Consider the following 22051-nt stretch of genomic DNA (forward strand, 5'->3'; position numbering starts at 1 on the left):
TACGTCTAACCTGCAACAAGGTCAGAGCTTAGACAGCAGGGAAAATTGGCACATAATGCACAGCTATCTACCAAGTGGTTAGGACAAAACAAACAACTACTTCTCTCAGCCTCAAATAAAACAGAACTCTTTAATTCCAGATCTTATTATCAGGAATACTGCTGTGACCTTGTTGTGCTGAGTATTGAGGGGAAAAAACAAAACAGAAAATAAAAATGCGAATAAGCAGGCCCTGAAGAAAAATGTTGTTTACCAACTGCTTCAAGCCTACTGAGCCCTTCACTAACCACACTCCAAGTCACTACAGAATGTGACAGTGGGGACTCAAAATGGACAAAATGGAACCATGCACCACAATGCCCCCAGCTTCAGACAAAACCTCCCTCCCCTGAGCTAACAATCATTTAAGCAGAAGGAGGGAAAGGAGTCCCTTTTTGAGAACCTAACTACGTAGAGAATATCAGGAAACTCCACTACAGCAGTCCCGTTCATCTGAGAACAAACTATTGTTCCATTCATACTGTGGCTTGGGTTAGTTTTCTGGAGGTTTAGTAGGGGGGAAAAAAATCAATGCTAGGAATCCTTGAGAAGATATGCCCAACACTTATCAATATCATATTGTCCTTTATAGGAAGCTTTTGCAAGTGATTAACATGCCATGCTCATCTGTCTAAACAGTCAGCCCTCTGTATCCGCGGGTTCTGCATGTGTGGATTCAAGCAACCTCAGATCAAAAACATTTGAGGAAAAAATTGCAGAAAGTTCCAAAAAGCAAAACTTAAATCTGCTGCATGCTGGCAACTATTTACATAGGATTCACATTGTATTTATACCTATTTACATAGCAATCACATTGTATTAGGTATTATAAGTAATATAGAGATGATGTAAAATACATGGGCGAATTTGCATAGGTTACATGCAAATACTACGCCATTTTATATGAGACTTGAGCATTCACGGATCGTGGTATCTTTGTGGGCTTCTGGAACCAATGTCCCGCAGATACCAAGGGACAACTGTACTCAAACACAAGACCCACCCAATTAAAGCACCCACCTTAGCTCAGGTCTGTAGCCCCTGGTAAAGAATGGAAGAGACAAGGTTCAGAAAGAACCAACATCCAGAATGTATTCTTCTTTCTCTTGTAAATCCCCAGCTAAGTAGGCATACAGAGGATCAAGGCAAGTCTTAAGACAGTACAAAGGCAATCCAGGATGGGGCTGAGGAGAGCCTGGGGCTAGGAGTGGAGTGGTAGGGGGTCGATTCTCCTTCCACCCCCACTGCCACCACCACACTCCCAGCCACCACCATCTTTTCATCTTCACACTGTAGCAGCCTCCTGGCTGGTTTCCCTGGAGAAACTCACCATTCTCTGTGTTGCAGCCAGAGTGATTTTTTTTTTTTTTTTTTTTTTTTTGCAGTACGCGGGCCTCTCACTGTTGTGGCCTCTCCCATTGCGGAGCACAGGCTCCGGACGCGCAGGCTCAGCGGCCATGGTTCACGGGCCCAGCTGCTACGCGGCATGTGGGATCTTCCCGGACTGGGGCACGAACCCGCGTCCCCTGCATCGGCAGGCGGACTCTCAACCACTGCGCCACCAGGGAAGCCCAGCCAGAGTGATTTTTAAAAATGTAAGTCTGATCATATTCTACCTCTTATAAGTGGCTTGACCTTGAGCAAATTACTCAGGGCAAATTACTCAACCTCTGTATGCCTCAGTTTCCCCACCTGTAAAATGGGTATGTAGTTCCAGGGCTCTTCTGAGAATACTGAGCTAATCATTTCTCAACAACTAAGAAGAGTAAGCAACACAAGTGAGGACTAAATAACTATCTGCTGTTATTATTCCATCACCCACCTACCCCTCTGCCTTAAAAACATCTCAAAGGCTTTCTTTGCTCTGAAGTTCAACCTAATTAATATGACCTATAATTAATGTTCAATGCTCCACTTGATCCAACTCAACCAACCCACCAGTTTCATCTCAAGTCATTCTCCTTCTCACCACTCCCTAGCAACACTGGCCTTCTTTCAGTTTCTGAAGGGGCAATCCTCCTTCCTACCACAACACCTTTGTACCTGTGGCTCCCCCACCTGAACGCTTCTGTCCCACACTTCACTTGGCTAATTCCTGTGCATCTCTCTGATCTCAACTTAAATGGTGGTCCTTAGGGACCACCTCCCTGATCTCCCAGTCCACACTAGATACCCATGTTATGATCCCTCATAGCACCCTTTGTAAGAACTGAAAACAAGTAACGTCACTACGCTGTGCTTTCAGCTTAATGTCTGTCTCCTCCATTAGAACGTGAGTACTGTGCACTGAGGAACCCCCACTGTCTTATTCGTCAGTTTATCCTCAGACCTTGACATAGGACCTGGCATAGGGGAGCACTCGATAAATATGTATTAAATGAAAAACAGTCCTCCTTTCACTCACACTCCCTCTCCAGTCACTTCTCTCCGGGGGGAGGTGAGGAACAGAAAACAGTAAGGTGCCATAGCATGGATGCCGTGCCATCTCCCCTCTGCTCACTCATCCCTTTCCTCTCTTCTCGCACCTTCCTCCTTCCTATCACCCTTCGCAGCTGTCCCTTCATTCCTCCCTCTTCTAAGGTTTCCTCTCTCCTCCATCTCCTTCCAGCTGGCCACCACCCAACTGTCATGTAAGACCCTGACCCTTAACCACAAACTGCCTGTAATGAAAGGCACTATTTACATTAAAACCAGAGCTGTGGCGAGAATGTGGTGGGCACTGTATTATCACAGGGAACAGAATTTCAGTATCTCCAAAGAAGGAGCATAAACGGTTATATTAGCAGAGGTGATTTTTTTATTGCTGCTACTTGACTACCACTTGGCTCACCTCCCAAACAACATGTCAAACCACTGTAAACACAGTCCTTATTTAGGGCTGCAGAAAGAAGCAGAGTTATGTCAGATGCAGAAATAGCCCAGAATGTCTGAGTGGAAAGAGCATAGCATTTGAATGCTCAGAACCTGTGTTTGAGACCAGCACCCTTGGCAACTCTGTTAGCTGCCTGACCTTGAACAAGTCATTTAACCTCACTGAACTTGTTTCCTCACCTATTACATAGAGGTGATAATAACACCTATCTCGCAGGGTTTCTAAGAAATCAAATGAAGTATGTGGTAAAACATTTATTCAATTATAAGATGCTCTACACAGATATTTGGTTGATTACTGAGGTCTAACATTTCAATTTAATTCTCCTTTAAGTCTCACTAATAATAGTCAATAAAAGTTAACAGAAAATAATGATCTAAACCTAAAATGTTTAATAATTCTTAGCGGGATCATGTATATATTTGTTTACCTCGTGAAATCTTATTCACTACTTTATTAATTTTACTATTTTTATTTTACATTTTAAACCTATAACTTGCCTGTTTCTTCTACCATATCGCTGTTTTCACTTTCTTTGAAACTGGTTTTATGCCTGATCCGATGTTCAACCATGATTCCTGTACTCTTCTACAACTTCCTAAGGATTTTATCCAGTCCTGTTGGTTAAATACATTCAAATTTAATCATATTTCCCTAACCAGATTATAACTAACCACTTTATATATTTTTATACTTATATTCACCCTAACTTTCTTGTTCCTATTTATATATATTTCCACTTATATTCACCTTAAGTTTCTTGTCCCTATTTATATATATCTAAACTTTGGTACATAAATAGCAAGCAAAACTTTTTTGCTCTATTTCAAATGACAGTGCTCCCACTTTGGACAAATAGTAGAAACACTCTAGAGATTCATTCAGTTCCAAAATATTTTTTAACATCTTTATTAGAGTATAACTGCTTTACAATGGTGTGTCAGTTTCTGCTTTATAACAAAGTGAGTCAGTTATACATATACATATGTCCCCATATCTCTTCCCTCAGTTCGAAAATATTAACTAACTAAATATCTTATATATATATGGAGCTTTTCTAGGCATATTACAGTTACTAATCAAAATAACTGGTCACAGTTCCACTTGTGATAAAAGTTCACAAAATAAATTTTAAAACACAGCTTCCAATTCATAAAACATAAATCTTCATAAAATTATAACAGTGTTAATACTTTTATAATTTTGTTCACACTATTGACTATTATTTGGTCATCCCTTTCCACTCACTACAAAGCCAATTTCAACATACAGAAATAACCTGGTACGCTTAATCTCTCAATGTGATAGCTGTAAGTATGACAAACATTATATTTCACTCACTATAAACGGGTTCTTATCTACCTATACAAGTAAGAAATTTGAATTCTAAAACATCATTTTTAAGTTCCATAATTCATTATCGTGTTTATCATTATTTTGACACCTAAATGACCACAATCCACTAACCACCAACAGGGCTTCTATCAATCTATGAGCAATAAACACAAAAATACTATTTCTTGGTCATTTTGAGGAAAATAATCAAACATTTCCTGTCATCTATTATACATTCACTTCTATTTAAACACATACCTGTTGTTTATTCTACATATTCTTTGAGCACCTGAACACGAACATTATTAAAATGGTATTACTATTTTGAAATATTGGATAATTCTCCACTAATCTCATTTAGTGATGATCTTACTGGTGATTGGGTAGCTTGATGCTTTGCTTCTAGTTAAACCTCCTCTTTGGTTTTAAAAACACCACTATTTTGACTTACTCTTAAGTTCTCTCACGTTAAAATGGAACACTTTCTAGTCTAGCTTGATACATTATATTAGCTTAAAAGATTGTATTATGCTAATCCAAAAAACTGAAAAATTACCTTATAGCCTATGGTCTTCCTATAATAAAGAATTTCCTTTTCGAGGAGCTCAAATAAGCGTGGTGGGAAAAACTGAAAATCCTGAATATTTGGCTGTTTTGGAGGTCGTGGAGCCTGCAGGGGAGAAAATGCATTACATATATACTTGTTTTCAGTACATGAAGTGAACACACTTACCTTTTATTATTTCTTTTATATATAGAAAAATAAATACAATGGAATCCATTTATATGGCTGGAGCATATCAAGTACTTTTCTGTATTGTTATATTTAGGGACTAAGATTTAGCACTAATATAAGTAAATCTGAATCAGAGACCACGTTACAAGAGAATTCTACTGTAGGACATAAAACCTGGCCTCATACTGCTTTACCTTTGGAATCTTTGGCTCACTAACACGTAAAGCCTCTCTGAAGTAGGCATCCACCGCATAGTTGGCTTTGCGTTCTCGTTTGGGAGGTTCAATCCATTCCACCATTCCAAGCTATACATGAAAACAAGAATGAGGAGTTTAATAATTCCAAATTGTTTTATAAATATCAAGCACATCAAGGTTGTAGAAGTGTGAGAAAACCAAAGCCATTAGGAAGAATCAAAACTTGCTTTGTAAAACTCTAATTGGAAAAGATACATGCACCCCAAAAGAATCTGAAAAAGAAATAACTAAATCACTTTGCTGTACACTTGAAACTAACACAATATTGTAAATCAATTATACTTCAATTAAAAAAAAAACTTGCTTTATAAGTCACAGTTATACATCCCAACTTCCAAAACCTCATACTGTATACCAAGTTTAGGTGCAAGTGCAAGGATGGTTTTCTTTTTTTTTTTTTAAGTAAGTTTGAAACTTAGCTCTTCCTTAGTGATTGAGAAGAATTTGCATAATCTGGTTAATATTTTATGTCAAAATAAATAAATAGCGTCTAATATAGGAGGAAGACTAATATTGATTCTGGTAACTGTGTTAAGTGTATGAATTAGAAAGTAGCTGAAAGGCATAAATAATGAATATCAACATGACAGCCACATATCCCTTCAAATCAAGAGAAATTTTAAAATAAGACCTCTTGGTAAGGCAGCTGTGGGAAAAGCCAGTGGAATCAGAAAGACCTGAATCTGAAACCAGGTCCTGCCAATTTACCAACTGTATAACTCTGAAGAAATTATTTTCTCCATCTGTAAAATGGGAATAATAATAATACCTACTCTGAGGATTAAATGTGACCATATACGTGAAAGCATTAGGTAAACTGCCAAGAGTTAAATGTAAGTTATTATTAAATATCCAAAGTGGTGTGAACAATGATTTGGTAGCCTTACAAAACTTTACCCCAATATCAGCTAGAAAATGCAATTTAAAAGTCAATATACAAAAGTGACAATATAAAGTTCTGGAGTCTGTAGGTATGCTTTTCTAGTTCAGATATTTTTCTTGATTTCACAGTGCCTAGCCTACTACTTTTACACAAAAGAGGCCATTAATCTATTGGGCTGGCTAAAAGTTTTGTTTGGTTTTTTCTGTAAGATGGCTCTAGTAGCACTTACTTGTCTTTAACTTCATTTGAAATAATTCTGTTAGATTGTATGTGACAGCTGTCATATCAGCGTGCATTCAAAAAAAAAAAGACTTATCAAAATTGGTGAATTTTTGTGTAGCCATTTTAACATTGAAGATGGAAGGAAAAAAGCAACGTTTCCAGCATATTATACGTTATTTTTCAAGAAAGGTAGAAACGCAAAAAAAAAAAGATTTGTGCAGTGTATGGAGAAGGTGCTGTGACTGATCGAACGTGTCAAAAGTGGTTTGCGAAGTTTCGTGCTGGAGATTTCTCACTGGACGATGCTCCACAGTCAGGTAGACCAGTTGGAGTTGATAGCGATCAAATCGAGTTATTGAGAACAATCAACATTATACTACGTGGGAGGTAGCCAACATGCTCAAAATATTCAAATCAAGCACTGAAAATATTTGCACTAGGTTGGTTATGTGAATCGCTTTGATGTTTGAGTTCCACATAAGTTAAGCGAAAAAAACCTTCTTGACCATATTTCCCCTCTACTTAAACATAATGAAAATGTTCCATTTTAAAACAAATTGTGACGGGTGATGAAAAGTGGGTACTGTACAGCAATGTGGAATGGAAGAGATTGTGGGGCAAGTGAAATGAACCACCAACAACCACCCCAAAGGTTAGTCTTCATCCAAAGAAGGTGCTGTTGTGTATATGGTGGGATTGGAAGGGAGTCCTCTGTTATGAGCTCCTTCTGGAAATCCAAACGATTAATTCCAACAAGTACTGCTCCCAATTAGACCAACTGAAAGCAGCACTCGATGATTAGTCAACAGAAAATGCATAATCTTCCATCAGGGTAACACAAGACCGCATGTTTCTTTGAGGACCAGACAAAAACTGTTACAGCTTGGCTGGGAAGTTCTGATTCATCTGCCGTATTCACCAGACATTGCACCTTCAGATTTCCAATTATTTTGGTCTTTACAAAATTCTCTTAATGGAAAAAAATTTCAATTCCCTGGAAGACTGTAAAAGGAACCTCGAACAGTTCTCTGCTCAAAAAGATAAAAAGTTTTGGGAAGATGGAATTATGAAGTTGCCCAAAAAATGCCAGAAGGTAGTGAAACAACAGGGTGAATACGTTGTTCAATGAAGTTCTTGGTGAAAATGAAAAATGTGTCTTTTATTTTTACTTAAAAACCGAAGGCACTTTTTGGCCAATCCAATACAATTAATGGTCCCACTCTATTTGACCTCATCTACTGGCTGAGTTCTAACCTTGTTATCACATTTTAAGAGTGGAAGATAAACTAAGATGATTAGAATGGTTAGAAATCATAAACTCTGTGTCTAGAGAAGTAAAGACTAAAGACAAAATGGTGGCATCCACATATAGAAAAGTCTATCAGATAGAAAAAAATGTTCTTTGTTGATCTATAAGATTAAAACCAACATGGAAAGTCACAAGAAAGTAGACTGCTACTCAATATAATTTAACAAATATGTCTTAAGTACCTATTTGCAAGTGTCAAGGATACAAACACGAATAAAACAATCTCTTCCACCAAGGAGCTTATAAGCCAAATAAGAAGTATTTTGAGGTACTTCCCTGGTGGCACAGTGGATAAGACTCTGTGCTTCCAATGCAGGGGGCCCAGATTCAATCCCTGGTCAGGGAACTATATCCCACATGCATGCTGCAACTAAGAGTTTGCATGCCACAACTAAGAGTTTTTTGCATGCTACAACTAAGAAGCCCACCTGCCTCAACTAAGGAGACCACGTGCCACAACTAAGGTGCCCGCCTGCCTCATCTAAGGAGCCTGTGTGCCACAACTAAGACCCGGTGCAACCAAATAAATAAATATTTTTTTTTAAATAGAAGTATTCTGAGAACCAGAGAATATAACAGAGTGAAATGAAATATCCTGAATAAGAATCCCAACATGACCGAGTTCAACCAGAGGTTGGATGGGGGGAAGAAAAAAAAACAGAGGCTAGATAACTGTCCTAGATGTTATCGATGGGATTTCTTAATCACAAACAAGGTTAGACTAAATGTCTCTTTTACCTCTAAAAGTTCACGAGATGGATAATGTGAGTTATGTAAGATGATGAGTTTTGTTTTGTTTTTCCCCTCAGATGGGTTATTGTGAGATGACAGTAATAGAAAAGATTTTTTTTTTTTTTTTTTGCGGTACGCGGGCCTCTCACTGTTGTGGCCTCTCCCGTTGCGGAGCACAGGCTCCGGACGCACAGGCTCAGCAGCCATGGCTCACAGGCCTAGCCGCTCCGCGGCATGTGGGATCTTCCCAGACCAGGGCACGAACCCATGCCCCCTGCATCGGCAGGCGGACTCTCAACCACTGCGCCACCAGGGAAGCCCGAAAAGATATTTTTTAATAACCAATATTTATTTGTCTCAATTGGGATGAAAAATCAATAATAACTTTCTAAAAGTAATGTATTTGGCCATTTAACCTATACTTGTTTGAAGGTTTAGATATTCAAATGTGAAATAAGTATTAAAGGCCAATTCCTGGATTTTCAAAAACAGAATAAATCATGCTAAATTAGTTTGTTTTAGATAAGACTACATTAATACAAACTTATTCAGGTTAATTTATTCAGAATCAATTTCAGTCAATATGACTTAATTCACCAGGTATGGTTATAAACTAATGCAACTGGTTCGACAAATCTTATATAAAAATCTACCTCACTGTGCAATTTCCATATGTATGAACAACATTCTTGCAGGTTTTCAATTCTCTTCAAAGGACAGTATGAACTTATTTTATGAACCTATCTAGAAAATATGGAAAGACATAATAAAAATATAATTTCAACTCAGAATATTCAGAAAAAAATCTGATTTAGTCAATTATAAAAGTCATCATAATTGTTATCATTAAAATTTCTTTATATCTGTACATCATTATTTTGCTAGAATTAGAAACACAGGAAAACTTGTTATATTAGAAATGGACAAATATTTTACTAAGCCTAATTTTTCTCTAAGAAAGTAGGTAGGAAGCACCACTGATATTTAGACTTTTCACTGTTACTTTATAAAACACTTATAATAACAATAAGCCCAAGGGAATAATTGGAAAATTAATAAAATTCATATCACATAATGAGATCTAAAAAGCATATTAGGAAGGCAGTTTGCACTCTGTGTATGCAGGCTGTCACCTCCATCTCCTCAGAGTAAGCCATAAGTAGTCTGAATTAAGGTTATAGATAGAATAACCACATAGATTTTGGTCGAGATACTAAAAACTAACCAGAAATAATGATAGCAACAAAGCATTATCAACATACTAGTTGCAATGCAAATTAAAATGGCTCACCTCTGATTTTTCAGTAAAATCAATACCCAAGAATAAGCTTTTTTATTTTAAAAAATTCATTCTGTCAGTTAAAAAATATAACAGCTTTATAGAACAATTTGAGTAACAAAATAAAAATGATAGAATTGTATTATAACTCAAAAAATAACTCTCCTTGAGTCCATGTTGATATAAATAAAAGAGTACATAAATAAATGGGGAGAAGGGACAGCTCTTCCTTACAGAAAAATCCCAATTAATAAATGTAGATGGAATGAAGGAAATACAAAATTACCGTTAAGTAAACACCACAATAACTATTGCAGGCAAACTCCACCAAGAGATACTAAAACCAGTGGGCAAAAATTTGAGGCGTATCTCCCCCCACCAAGATACTTATCAATTACAAAGGGATAAATGGGAACTCTACAGTGGAAAAAGCCAGCAGACATCACCTCAACAAAGTGACTAAGGTTACTGTCCCCAGTAACATGACATAGTGATGTCATATGTTCCCTGGTATGATGTACTGAGAAAGACGTAACATCCCTTCCAACACATTCTTGCTAAAAATGCAAAATGTCAATCAAATCATGAAAAAAATGTCAAACAACCCCAAAGTGAGATTCAAACTACAAGACAACTGAACAACACTCTTCAAGAGGGTCAAGGTCATGAAAAACAAAGAAAGACTGAGAACTATCACAGATTAGAAGAGACCAAGGAGACACAGCAACAAAATACAATGTGGGTCAAGAGAATGAGAAGACAAGCCACAGACTGGGAGAAATTGTTTGCAAAAGACATATCTGATAAGAGACTATTATCCAAAATATACAAAGAACTCTTAAAACTCAACAATAAGAAAACAACCATTCTGATTTTTAAATGGGCGAAAGATCTGAGGAGACACTTCCCCGATGAAATATACAGATGGCAAATAAGCAAATGAAAAGATGCTCCCCATCATATGTCATCAGTGAAATGCAAACTAAAACAAAGACATGCTACTACACACCTACTAAAATGGCAAAAATCCAGAACACTGTCAACGCCAAATGCTGGTGAGAATGTGGCACAACAGGAACTCTCATTCACTGCCCACGGGGATGTAAAATAGTATGGCCACTTTGGAAGACAGGTTGGCAGTTTCTTACAAAATTAAACATACTCTTACCATACAGTCCAACAATCGTGCTCCTTGGGATTTACCCAAAGGAGTTGAAAATCTATGTCCACACAAAAACCTGCACACAAATGTTTATGGCAGCTTTATTCATAATTATCAAAACTTGGAAGCAACCAAGATGTCCTTCAGTAGATAAATGCATAAATAAGCTGTAGTACATCCAGAAAATGGAATATAACTCAACACTACAAAGAAATGAGCTACCAAGCCATGAAAAGACATGAAGGAACTTTAAATGCATATTACTAAGTGAAAGAAGCCAACTGGAAAAGGCTACATACTGTATGATTCCAACTATATAATATTCTGGAAAGGGCAAGACTATGGAGAAAGTGCAAAGATCAGTTGTTGCTAGGGGTTGACGGGAGGGTGGGATTAACAGGCAGCACACAGAGGGTTTTTAGGGCAGTGAAACTATTCTGGATATCATAATGGTGGATACCAGTCATTTATACATTTATCCAAACCCACAGACTGTACAACACCAAAAGTGAATCCTAATGTAAACGATGGACTTTGAATGATAATGATGTCAGTGTAGGTTCGACTGGTGTGGGATGTTGACAGTGGAGGAAGCTGCTGGGGGGAGGCAGATGGAATATGGGAAGTCTTTGTATTTTCCACTTGATTTTGCTGTGAACCTAAAACTGCTCTTAAAAATAAAACTCTGTTTTTAAACTGCAATGTGGGATCCTGGATTATAAACCCTGGAACAGGGAGAGGACATTAGGGGGAAAACATGTTAACTTCCTGGACTTGATCACTGTAATATGATTAAGTAAATTGCTAACATTAGGGGAAGCTGAGTGAAGGATATATGTGAACTCTTTACTAGTTTTTGCAATAAAGTCTGAAGTCATTTGAAAATTAAAAGTTTTTAAAATTACAGCCATAATTTCAGTTTAAACAGACAAATAAAATTCCCATTTCTTCAAGAGACCTTTGTTGTCCATGAAGTATATTACAAGGCATTCTTTTATAAATGAGACCACCTGTAACAAAGTCCTTATGGCATTTAAGTAACTATATGTTAACAATAATATTATTACTAATATAATTAATACTAAGTGCTACATATTTTGTTCTAATTACTCTATAATGTAATTACTCCAACCTCCATTTGAAGGTGAAAAAACTGATTATCCAAAGTCACTTAATTATGGTTACCAAACAGGAAAGGAGGGGAAGGATAAATGAGGAGTTTGGGATTAGCATATACACACTACTACATATCAAATAGATAACCAACAAAGACCTACTGTACGGCACAGGGAACTATACTCAATATTTTGTAATAACCTATAAGGGAAAAGAATCTGAAAATAATACATATGTATGTATAACTGAATCGCTTTGCTGTATACCTAAAAGTAACACAACATTGTAAATCAACTATACTTCAATAAAAAAAAATTTAAGTCAATTAGTGATCGAGTTGTGATTTCAGCTTTAGAATCCAGGAACTCAACCACATCTTATACTGCTTCTCAAAAACAAAAGTGGTGGTAGTGGTAGTAGCAGCAACAGCAAAAATGATGTTGATGGTGGTGGTAATAATAATAATAATAAACCAGACCTTAGATGAGATCATTTTGACATACATCACTTTCACTCTGTAGCACAGTATTATGATAGGTAAGTGCCAGTGTTTTGTTAAATATATAATTGTTACGGGAAGAAATGCTAATTTGAGAATCTAATGGTTGAGGGTAAAAAGTTACCTTCTGTTTTTCTCTATAATCTTCTCCTTCAAACTTGTACAAACTTTGTTCAGTGTCCATTCTAAAATTTCTCAGAGAAGACTCTCCCATTTTCTGCAAGCGTTCATTCATCTCTGCAGTCTAAAGTTGAATGCATTGAAATTAGAAAATTATCACTGAATTACTTATAAAATTCTGTGGATTTTCTATCTTTTTAAAAGTCAGGTTTTGATATGAAATATGCAGTCTGTTAATTTACAAGGTAATAGTGCAATGTTAACATCAAACTTGAATATAAATTTAATTTGCCCCAAGTATTTTAAATACTTAAATGGCTCTTAAGTGTTCTCACTTAGGCTTTCTATAAAATCTTTTGTCATTGAAAATGTAGCCATATTATAATTTCTGCTGCATAATTTTAATGGGACACATGGCTAATGCTAAAACAAAGGCAAACTTGGATTAAACAACACATTTGCACACTAACATGAAACACAGTAACACAAGATTGTTCAAATTCCAACATATGACTTCAGATACATGAAAAGGTACTAAATACCACTAATCGTCAGGGAAATGCAAATCAAAGCTACAATGAGATATCACCTCACACCTGTTAGAATGGCCATCATCAAAAAGTCTACAAATAATAAATGCGGGAGAGGATGTGGAGAAAAGGGAACCCTCCTACACTGTTGGTGGGAATGTAAATTGGTTAAGGCAATGTAGAAAACAGTATGGAGGTTCCTCAAAAAATTAAAAATAGAGCTACCATATGATCCAGCAATTCCAAATTCCACTCCTGGGAATTTATTTGAAGGAAATGAAGACACTAACTTGAAAAGATACCTACCTGCACCCCCATGTTCGTTACAGCACTATTTACAATAGCCAAGACATGGAAACAACCTAAGCGCCCATCGATGGATGAATGGATAAAGAAAATGTGGTGTAAATGTATACAATGGAACATTACTCAGCCATTAAAGAGAAGGAAATCCTGCCATTTGAGACAACGTGGATGGACCTTGAGGCTATTATGCTAAATGAAATAAGTCAGACAGAGAAAGAAAAATACCATATGATCTCACTGATACGTGGAATCTAAAAAAAAAAGAAAACCTAACTCATAGACCCAGAGAACAGATTGGCTGGTTGCCAGAGGTGGGGGGTGGGAGGTCAGTTATAAAATAAGTAAGTGCTGGGGCTATAATATAAATGTATGGAGATATAGCCTCAGAAACAAAAAATAGTCTGAAAAGTAAATTCGACCAATTTACAGGAAATACAGTACATAAGTGAACATGGTAAAATACCCCGTGGGGATGGAATCAGCAAAATCTAGACTGTGAGCAACTCAAAAGGCAAACAATCCAGTCTCTTTACCAAATAAATTACAAGGGAAATAATACATAAATGGAGGGAGAACCTACAGATTAAAAAAGATACATATGACATATCAACCAATGACAATGTATAGACCTTATATGCATTCTGATTTTTAAAAAAGTTTTAAAAAAGTTTAGCTACTTCTGAGATAATTGGAAATTTGAATTATAACTGGATTTTTGCTGTTAAAGAATTATTGGGGTTTTTCAGGTGGGACAATGCCATCATGGTTATGTTTTTAAAGAGTTCTTATATTTTAGAAATACATAGTGAAATATTTACAGCTGAAATGATATGGCTGAGATTTGCTCCCAAATAATCCAGGAAGGGGGAAGATGAACTGGGGCTGTGAATGGGGCAGGACTGGTTGATGGTTGTTGGAAACAGGTGATAAGTACATGGGGGTTCATTACACTATTCTGTCTATTTTTGCTTATGTTTGAAATTATCCATAATAATTTGTGAAAAAGGTAAATTCAACACAAAATTGCAATATTCTGAAACAGCTTATTATACTTTAATAAATAATGCTTTAATATTTTACAAAATGTTCACAAAAGTTTCAGTTAACACAATGTATCAGTAGATAATTTCTAATCCCATGCAAAAAAGTCACAAAAATGCAGTCCTGATACAAGTGATTAAACACAACATTTTTTGGGCTTTTAAGTAGAGTAAATACCAATATTATAAGCATGAGATATAAGGTCACTCAATTTTAAACTCCGGTTCTTACTCTTCTCACCAAAAATTAAATTAAAAAAAAACCCTAAATTATCCCTGGATATAAATCTACAAATTCTTAGAACATGAGTCATTTGAAACATGCATTTGAAACAACACACTACAATAATCATGCTGAAATAAACTGATGTTAAAGCAATCCATCATGAAAACAAAATGCCATTTTAACTAACCTTCTTTTCCCCTCTTTCCAGAAGAGTTGTAATGTCTTCATCTGTCAGCTCACTTTCTTTAGAAGCAAAAACATGGGTGGCTCCATGACGTATCATTTGTAACATTTCCTCTTTTGCCATCTTGTTAGACTGTTGGTCAATAAGTCTTCCTGATAATAAAAACAAAAGTTGTATATATTCAATGATATTCCAGAGAAAGCATAGCATATTAGTTCTAATCAGAAACCACTACATTTAAACATAAGTAAAACTTTAGTGAGCTTTAAAGTAATTTTTTAAATGAACAACCCTGCAAGTTTTTCTTCTACCATACCTTCTATTTCAATATGAATTTCCTTCTATAAAATTCAGTTAAAACATAGAAGGACAGAAACATTTTTTCATGTTCAAACTTCATTTCTCAGATCAAATTGTTCTGTATGAAAAGGCACCCTCTAATACACGTTTTAAAATTTTTAAACCAAACATTTTATCTGCTAAATAATACCAAGTACTTCAAAAGACATGCCACTGACATTCAGCTATAAGCTAGTGATGTTCAAGTACCTACTCCATATACTGAACGCCAGGTTTCAAAATAGGCAGATTTAAATTAGCATTTTTTTTAATTTGACTTTTTTCTTTTACTAAGTTTGCAGATTTTGGTCAACTTTCATTAAAAGTAATCTCCTCTGAAGACAATTGCACGTGTTTTTCAAAAAAAACACCTAATTCAGTTTACACGTATAAATACCTTGTTGTATGACAATTGAGTCAAGTCTCAGTTTTATCTCAGCTCTTTCAACAATCCTTTCTTCAACCGTGTTGTCGGTGATGAGACGAAATACACGTACTGGCTTCTTCTGACCGATACGATGTGCCCGATCCTAGTAGAAAAAAATCCTAATATAAGACGTTGGGTATTCTGGATAAAATGTATGGTATAGCCAGCTTATGCTATAAAATTCTGAAAATAAAAATTAGTTCCTGATCTCTCTAGACCTGCCATTTTTGAAACGAGGGTAAAGAATATTAAGAATATCTAGAGACCCCTGGGAACACAGAAATCTGCAAATATTCTGCCGTACCATTAATGGAAATTTCCAGAAGGACAACAGACAAAACCCCTTTAAGATGAGGACTAAAGAGAGCTGAAAGCTTCTGGATTAAGTTACTAAGTAACTTTAAGCCATTAAATACAAACATCTTCCACACTAGCAAGGAGTTTTTTAAGTGAGGGGCAAATTAGTTAATAAGGGTTGCTTTGGTGGCAAAAGTCAGCTTTCTCTCATGAGCAAGCAGTTCTTTCTGTTTACTGAGGCAATTCAGGGATCTGTAGTAAAGGGTCATAAAAAATTAATGGACTATTAATACCCTTACTGTATGGTCTTGAACTGGTCCTATGGTTTACAGTTGGTAAAGGTGTGACAGGTGGCAAGTTCTGATAACATATAAACAGCTAGGGGGAGTGTTTTTGTTTTTGTTTTAAACATCTTTATTGGAGTATAATTGCTTTACAATGGTGTGTTAGTTTCTGCTTTATAACAAAGTGAATCAGTTATACATATGTCCCCATATCTCTTCCCTCTTGCATCTCCCTCCCTCCCACCCTCCCTATCCCACCCCTCTAGATGGTCACAAAGCACCGAGCTGATCTCCCTGTGCTATGCGGCTGCTTCCCACTAGCTATCTATTTTACGTTTGGTAGTGTATATATGTCCATGCCACTCTCTCACTTTGTCCCAGCTTCCCCTTCCCCTTCCCCATATCCTCAAGTCCATTCTCTAGTAGGTCTGTGTCTTTATTCCCATCTTGCCCCTAGGTTCTTCATGACCTTTTTTTTTTTTTTTTTTTTTTTAAGCAGCCACTATGGAGAACAGTATGGAGGTTCCTTAAAAAACTAAAAAGAGAACTACCATACGACCCAGCAATCCCACTACTGGGCATATACCCTGAGAAAACCATAATTCAAAAAGAGTCATGTACCACAATGTTCATTGCAGGGGGAGTGTTTTTAAAACACAAGAAGCTGCCAGGGCAAATAGGTGAAGGGAGGAGGCTGGTCGAGAAAAAAAAATCAAAGAAACAGGGTTCAAAACATCCCTTGTACTAAATATAAAAACACTAGAGCCAGTAACAGTTTCAACACAGCACACTGAGAGAGAATGCAACACCCCTACACATATTTACATTTCAAACTCAAATCAGTAAATCGTGAAAGATCAGCTATCCTCTAACACTTTTAAGGAAATAAAGTGTCACCAGTAAGTTTTCCAGTTCAGTAACACTGTAACTTACTGGGGCTTACTCCAACCTAGTCACATCAAACATGCAGTCTGGTACCCAAAGCAGTAACAATTATGCCAAAGCATGTGGATTTTAAAATGTCCCGATGGTCAATATTTTCAATTCTCTATTATAAAAGAAAAGGGACGACTTCTAAGCTCTGCCTCATTGGCATATGACTTTAATCGTTTCCAAAGACAGTCAGTTGTCCCATAAATTCCTGGGATTTTGAATGCATAGCTATGTTTTATCTTTTTACCTCTGAAATTATATATATCTCAAAACTTGAGTCACAGTGACTCAAGTTGTAGCTCTAGTTCAATAAATGATACCATGATGAAAGGTAAGAAAAGCTCCCTGAATCTTTTTTAAACATAGAGTAGTTTCTGATGGTGTCCTTAGGTAGCAAATGTTTTCCTGGAATATATTCCTTTGTTACCTTTTTACCTTCTTGCCCCAATTGTTTTATAACAGAAATTAAAACCCTATCTCTCCCAATTTCAGTGCTAAGGATTTTAATATATTTAGTTGTTAAGGAAATTAATACTGAAAGACTAATTTTACACCCTTTTCATTAAAACATATGTATGTGCCCTCTTCAATATTTAGGAGTGGGAAAAAATGACATTTCTGTTTCATGATAAAAGCCAAAATCAACACACAAATGCTATAGTTGGGCTTGGGGTGTATTTGTTTTTGTTTTGTTTGTTTTTTGCAATTAGCACAGCAACTTTGTTTTCCAGAAAAATCTATTTTAACATCTACAAAATCCCCCAAAGATTGTTGTTACCCTTTTATCATAAATTACCTTTGTGCTGTATAAATAACAATAGTTTTCTGAGCTAAGGTAAATTTCTGATACCATTAAAGATTACTAACCATAGCTTGTAGATCAACCTGTGGATTCCAGTCTGAGTCATATAGTATAACCACATCAGCACTTGCCAAGTTAATTCCAAGACCTCCAGCCCTGGTACTCAGCATAAAGATGAATTTGCTACTATTAGGAACATTAAAGGCCTCTATTGCTTCCTTTATTTAATTGACAGGAGATGGAAGAAAAAGAGAGAAAAATCAAATTATATTACCAGAGTCCTTAAGAAAGAAATAAACATTTTAACATGCATGCTCAAAACCCCACTTTGTAATATTCTTCCACCTTCAAAAATATTTAAGCATCTATCTATAAACTGTACTATGTGTACAGTAAAAAGTGTATTACATAACGTTCCTAACCTTTAGAAGCTTACATTAATAAAAAGAACAATCACAAAGACAAATTTAACTAAGCAAGTAATCAATCATTTAAATTATTTTAAAATAATAATAGTGAAAATGTTTTAATTGAGTCGGAGCTAAAATATATCTAGGGGGTAAAATGTCAGATATCTCAACTTCATTCCCATTAATTTATGAAGAATTAATAAAGAAGGTATAGAAGACCAACCAAGAGAGATAAAAGTTTAGAAATGGGAATGAGAGCAACAGATAGAGGGGAAGGTAAGTAGATTTATTTCCATATGGTGAAAAGGAGCAAACAGGGAAGTAATGAGGAAAATCAGGAAGGTAATCCAGGGATATTCAGTGAAGAGTCTTAAAAATTAATAGGATGTTAATATCCTTGCTATATAAAGATCTCATACAAATTAATTAGAAAGAAACACTAAGACCGCAATAGAAAAATGAGAAAAGAAAGGACAGTACACAAAAGAACAAGTATGAATGGCTAATAAACACAAGAATAATGTTCAATCTCACTAGTAATCAAATAAATGCAAATTAAAACAACATAATACCATTTTTTAAAGATTAAAAAAATGATATACTCAATGTTGACGAGGGGGCGGTGAGACGGGCACTCTCATACATTGCTGCTGGGAGTGTAAATTGGTACAACCTTTCTGGAAAGCAATTTGGCAATATGCATCAAGAGTCTTAAAAGTGTTCATACCCTTTGACCCAGTAATTCCACTTCTAGGAATTTATCCTAAGGAAATAATCAGAGATGGGCACAAAGATTTATGTATAAGGACTTTTACTTAGGCATTATTTATAATAGTGAAAAACTGGAAACAACCTGAATGATCAACAATAGGGGGATAAATTATTTATTGTATGTCCACAGGATGAAATATTACACTAAAATTATTTTTACAATGATATTTTTTACTGATATAGGAAAGTACAATATAACGTTGAGTGAAAAGTGTCAGGATACTGAACTTCATATGTAGTGTACAGAGTATAATATTAATTATTTATATATTATATATGCATAAAAATATTGGCCAGAAATACTTTTCTTCTCAAGATTTCCTTGGCAATCATATATTACTTTCATCATCTCAAAATACAGGAAGTTCTATTTTTAAGGAATGGAATGGCATGGTCAAAAGTTGCAGACAGAGAAGGTGGCTCTGCCGCAGTCCGTACAGCATGTAGAGTGGGCAGTATAGAAAGCAGCACGGTGTAGTGAGAGGCAATTTGGTGTAGAGGAAATAGCAAAAACCTGGGCGTGAATCATAACTCTACCATTTATTACACATGTGGTTCTCAGCAAGCATTTAACCTCTCTGAGACACAGTTTCAAGTGGAGAAAATTATGCCAGTGCTTTACTGGGCTGCAGGGAGAATTCAGCTGGAACTCTAGTAAGTTGCCTAGCTCATAGTCGTTGCTTGACAAACGTTAGTTCCTTTCCCCATAAAAGTGAGGAGCTAGCTGAATTTAGCTGTAGCAATGGAGAAAGGGCAAATCCAGCTGCTATTGAGAAAGAATTGCTCATTAACAGCTCGCAAACAAATCGAGTAAGGAATTAAAGGTAGTCTTCCCCTTCTTACTAGGAAAATAGATGAAATGCTTGTCTGAACAACAACATAATGGGAAGGCAGGACATTTCCAAAACAAAACGAACAGCTCTCACTTTGCTATATCTTCTTTGTTTTAAAGATTTTTTTTTTTGATGTGGACCGTTTTTAATGTCTTCATTGAATTTGTTACAATATTGCTTCTATTTTATGTTTTGGATTTTTGGCTGCAAGGCATGTGGGATCTTAGCTCCCTAGCCAGGGATCGAACCCGCACCCCCTGCACTGGAAGGCAAAGTCTCAACCACTGGACCGCCAGGGAAGTCCCTCACTTTGCTATATCTAAAGTCAAAGCATGTGATTCAAAGTCTCTGAAAGGAGAACATTATTTAACATTTTAAGAAACCAGATAATTGGAGCATATAATTAGGTAAAGTCCACATTATTCATGAGCAGAGAGATTAGACAGAAATGCAAATTGGCTATTTGAGATCAGAAAGCACCTACTCTTCTACCTTAGTATCATCTTCATTCCGGGAAGAAGGGCCATCTTGAATGGTACTATGCTTAATGTGGATTTGGAGAAATCCATTCCCGGGAATAAGTCAGCAAAAGCCCAATAAAGATTCAAGTTACCATTTCAGAGACGGTAAAAGACTAAAGAGCAGGGAACAGTATAAGCTTTGAAACGTCCTCATTTATAAATATTACCACAACTGTTTTCCCACAGTGGGTAGCAGGGAAACCCTTAATGTGAAAAGGGCCTGTGCTCCTGCTGTGGACACTATCGTACACTATGCCAGGTTTCACTAAGGAGGCACACAAGGGACAGAGTGCCCACTGCAGCTATGGAAGGAGAGGGACACAGGCTGAGAGTCTTTGTGGCCTGAGAAGGGGTCCTAGAGCTGAGAGGTGAAAAGGCCTGTGTGCACTTTCATGACCTGTGGGCTACACTGCACTACATAGTACAAAAACTCTGTTCATACATATTATATGCAGTGATCCTCACAACACTGTCAGGAAAACAGAAGCCTAAGCATTAATATTACCCTTATAATAAAGAGTCAAAGAGACTGAGGCTCAGAGGATTAAATAGCTTGCACGCATAGTGGTGGAGTTGGTGTTAAGTCCAGGTCTTCTGAAACCAAGTTCAATGCATTTTCCACTATACCATGAAATCACGATCTCTGCCCAGAGCATGAGTATAGACTTAAAACAGAGGCCAAAGACAGAGCCCTGAAGGATCACAGAAAAGAGAAGATAAATTAGCAAAGCCCTGTCCCTCAAAAAAAAAAAGTGCTTTTAAGGGCTTAAAATACATTAGACCCCTGACATTCATGAGAAATCATCTAAAAATCTTCAAGAATTTCCAAATTACAGAAAACTAGTGGGTGCTAGGCAGGCTTCCTCATTAGCTAAGTGACTCATTCCTGCACACCAACCTTTTAGTACTCCAAAATCCAAGTGCATGATAAGCTCCTACACCTATGTTGTCCCATTTCAGTTGTACAAAATTTCTGTAAGACTGAGATCGTTCCCTTTACAAATTACTGTCTCATGAGTCCACGGTTGCTCATAAATTGAAACAATCTCAACTGTTAAGCTCCATGAATGGCGAGGCTCTAATGTAGGAGGCAAATCAAGATAAGAAAATGACATAGAATCAGGGGTCAAAGAGTAAACTGAGAAACAAGTAGTCAAAAGGCCAGAGACAGCAGTGATTAGAGGAGGTAAGGATGCAATAGATAACTTAGGATGTCTTTGAAAACCTTGGAAAGAATGATTTTTAAAGAGCCAGTGTAATGGAAGTCCAGCTAAAGATCTCAAAGAGAGAGAGATGGTAGTGAGAAATTCAATGCACCTAGCTAAAGAAAAGGCCAAAGTGCAAAACTGCCTAATGATGAAAAACGTGGCTTAATTGAACTCTGATTTTTCAAGTCTTGTTTTATTTTCTCTTCCTCACCTCTCTTTCTTCATGTGGGGTTTGTCCATCCAGTCGACAATACTCGTAACCACGCCACATACAATAATCCTCCAAAATGTCCAGCAAGCGAGTCATCTGGCTAAAAATGAGAACCCTTGAACCTAAAACATTTCACCGAAAAAAGCAAGTTGTTCATCTTGTGTAAAA

At 36.5% G+C, this 22051-nt stretch overlaps 1 protein-coding gene across 4 annotated transcripts in view; it reads right to left on the bottom strand.

The window, feature by feature from the left end:
* Positions 1–22051, bottom strand: part of SMARCA1 (SWI/SNF related, matrix associated, actin dependent regulator of chromatin, subfamily a, member 1) — a 69561-nt gene that overhangs the window by 24136 nt on the left and 23374 nt on the right. For 3 of the 4 annotated variants that reach the window (XM_065901386.1, XM_065901382.1, XM_065901385.1), the window contains exons 12-19: positions 21884–22005; positions 19067–19102; positions 17995–18147; positions 15584–15716; positions 14851–14999; positions 12566–12685; positions 5177–5287; positions 4803–4916 (exon numbers count right to left, since the gene is read on the bottom strand). In XM_065901386.1, coding sequence (XP_065757458.1) covers positions 4803–4916; positions 5177–5287; positions 12566–12685; positions 14851–14999; positions 15584–15716; positions 17995–18147; positions 19067–19102; positions 21884–22005 — 938 coding nt within the window. The remainder of the gene's footprint in view (positions 1–4802; positions 4917–5176; positions 5288–12565; positions 12686–14850; positions 15000–15583; positions 15717–17994; positions 18148–19066; positions 19103–21883; positions 22006–22051) is intronic. The other variant, XM_065901383.1, reaches the window with a different exon arrangement.

Source organism: Phocoena phocoena, chromosome X, assembly GCF_963924675.1.
Source record: "Phocoena phocoena chromosome X, mPhoPho1.1, whole genome shotgun sequence".
Taxonomy (NCBI): domain Eukaryota; kingdom Metazoa; phylum Chordata; class Mammalia; order Artiodactyla; family Phocoenidae; genus Phocoena; species Phocoena phocoena.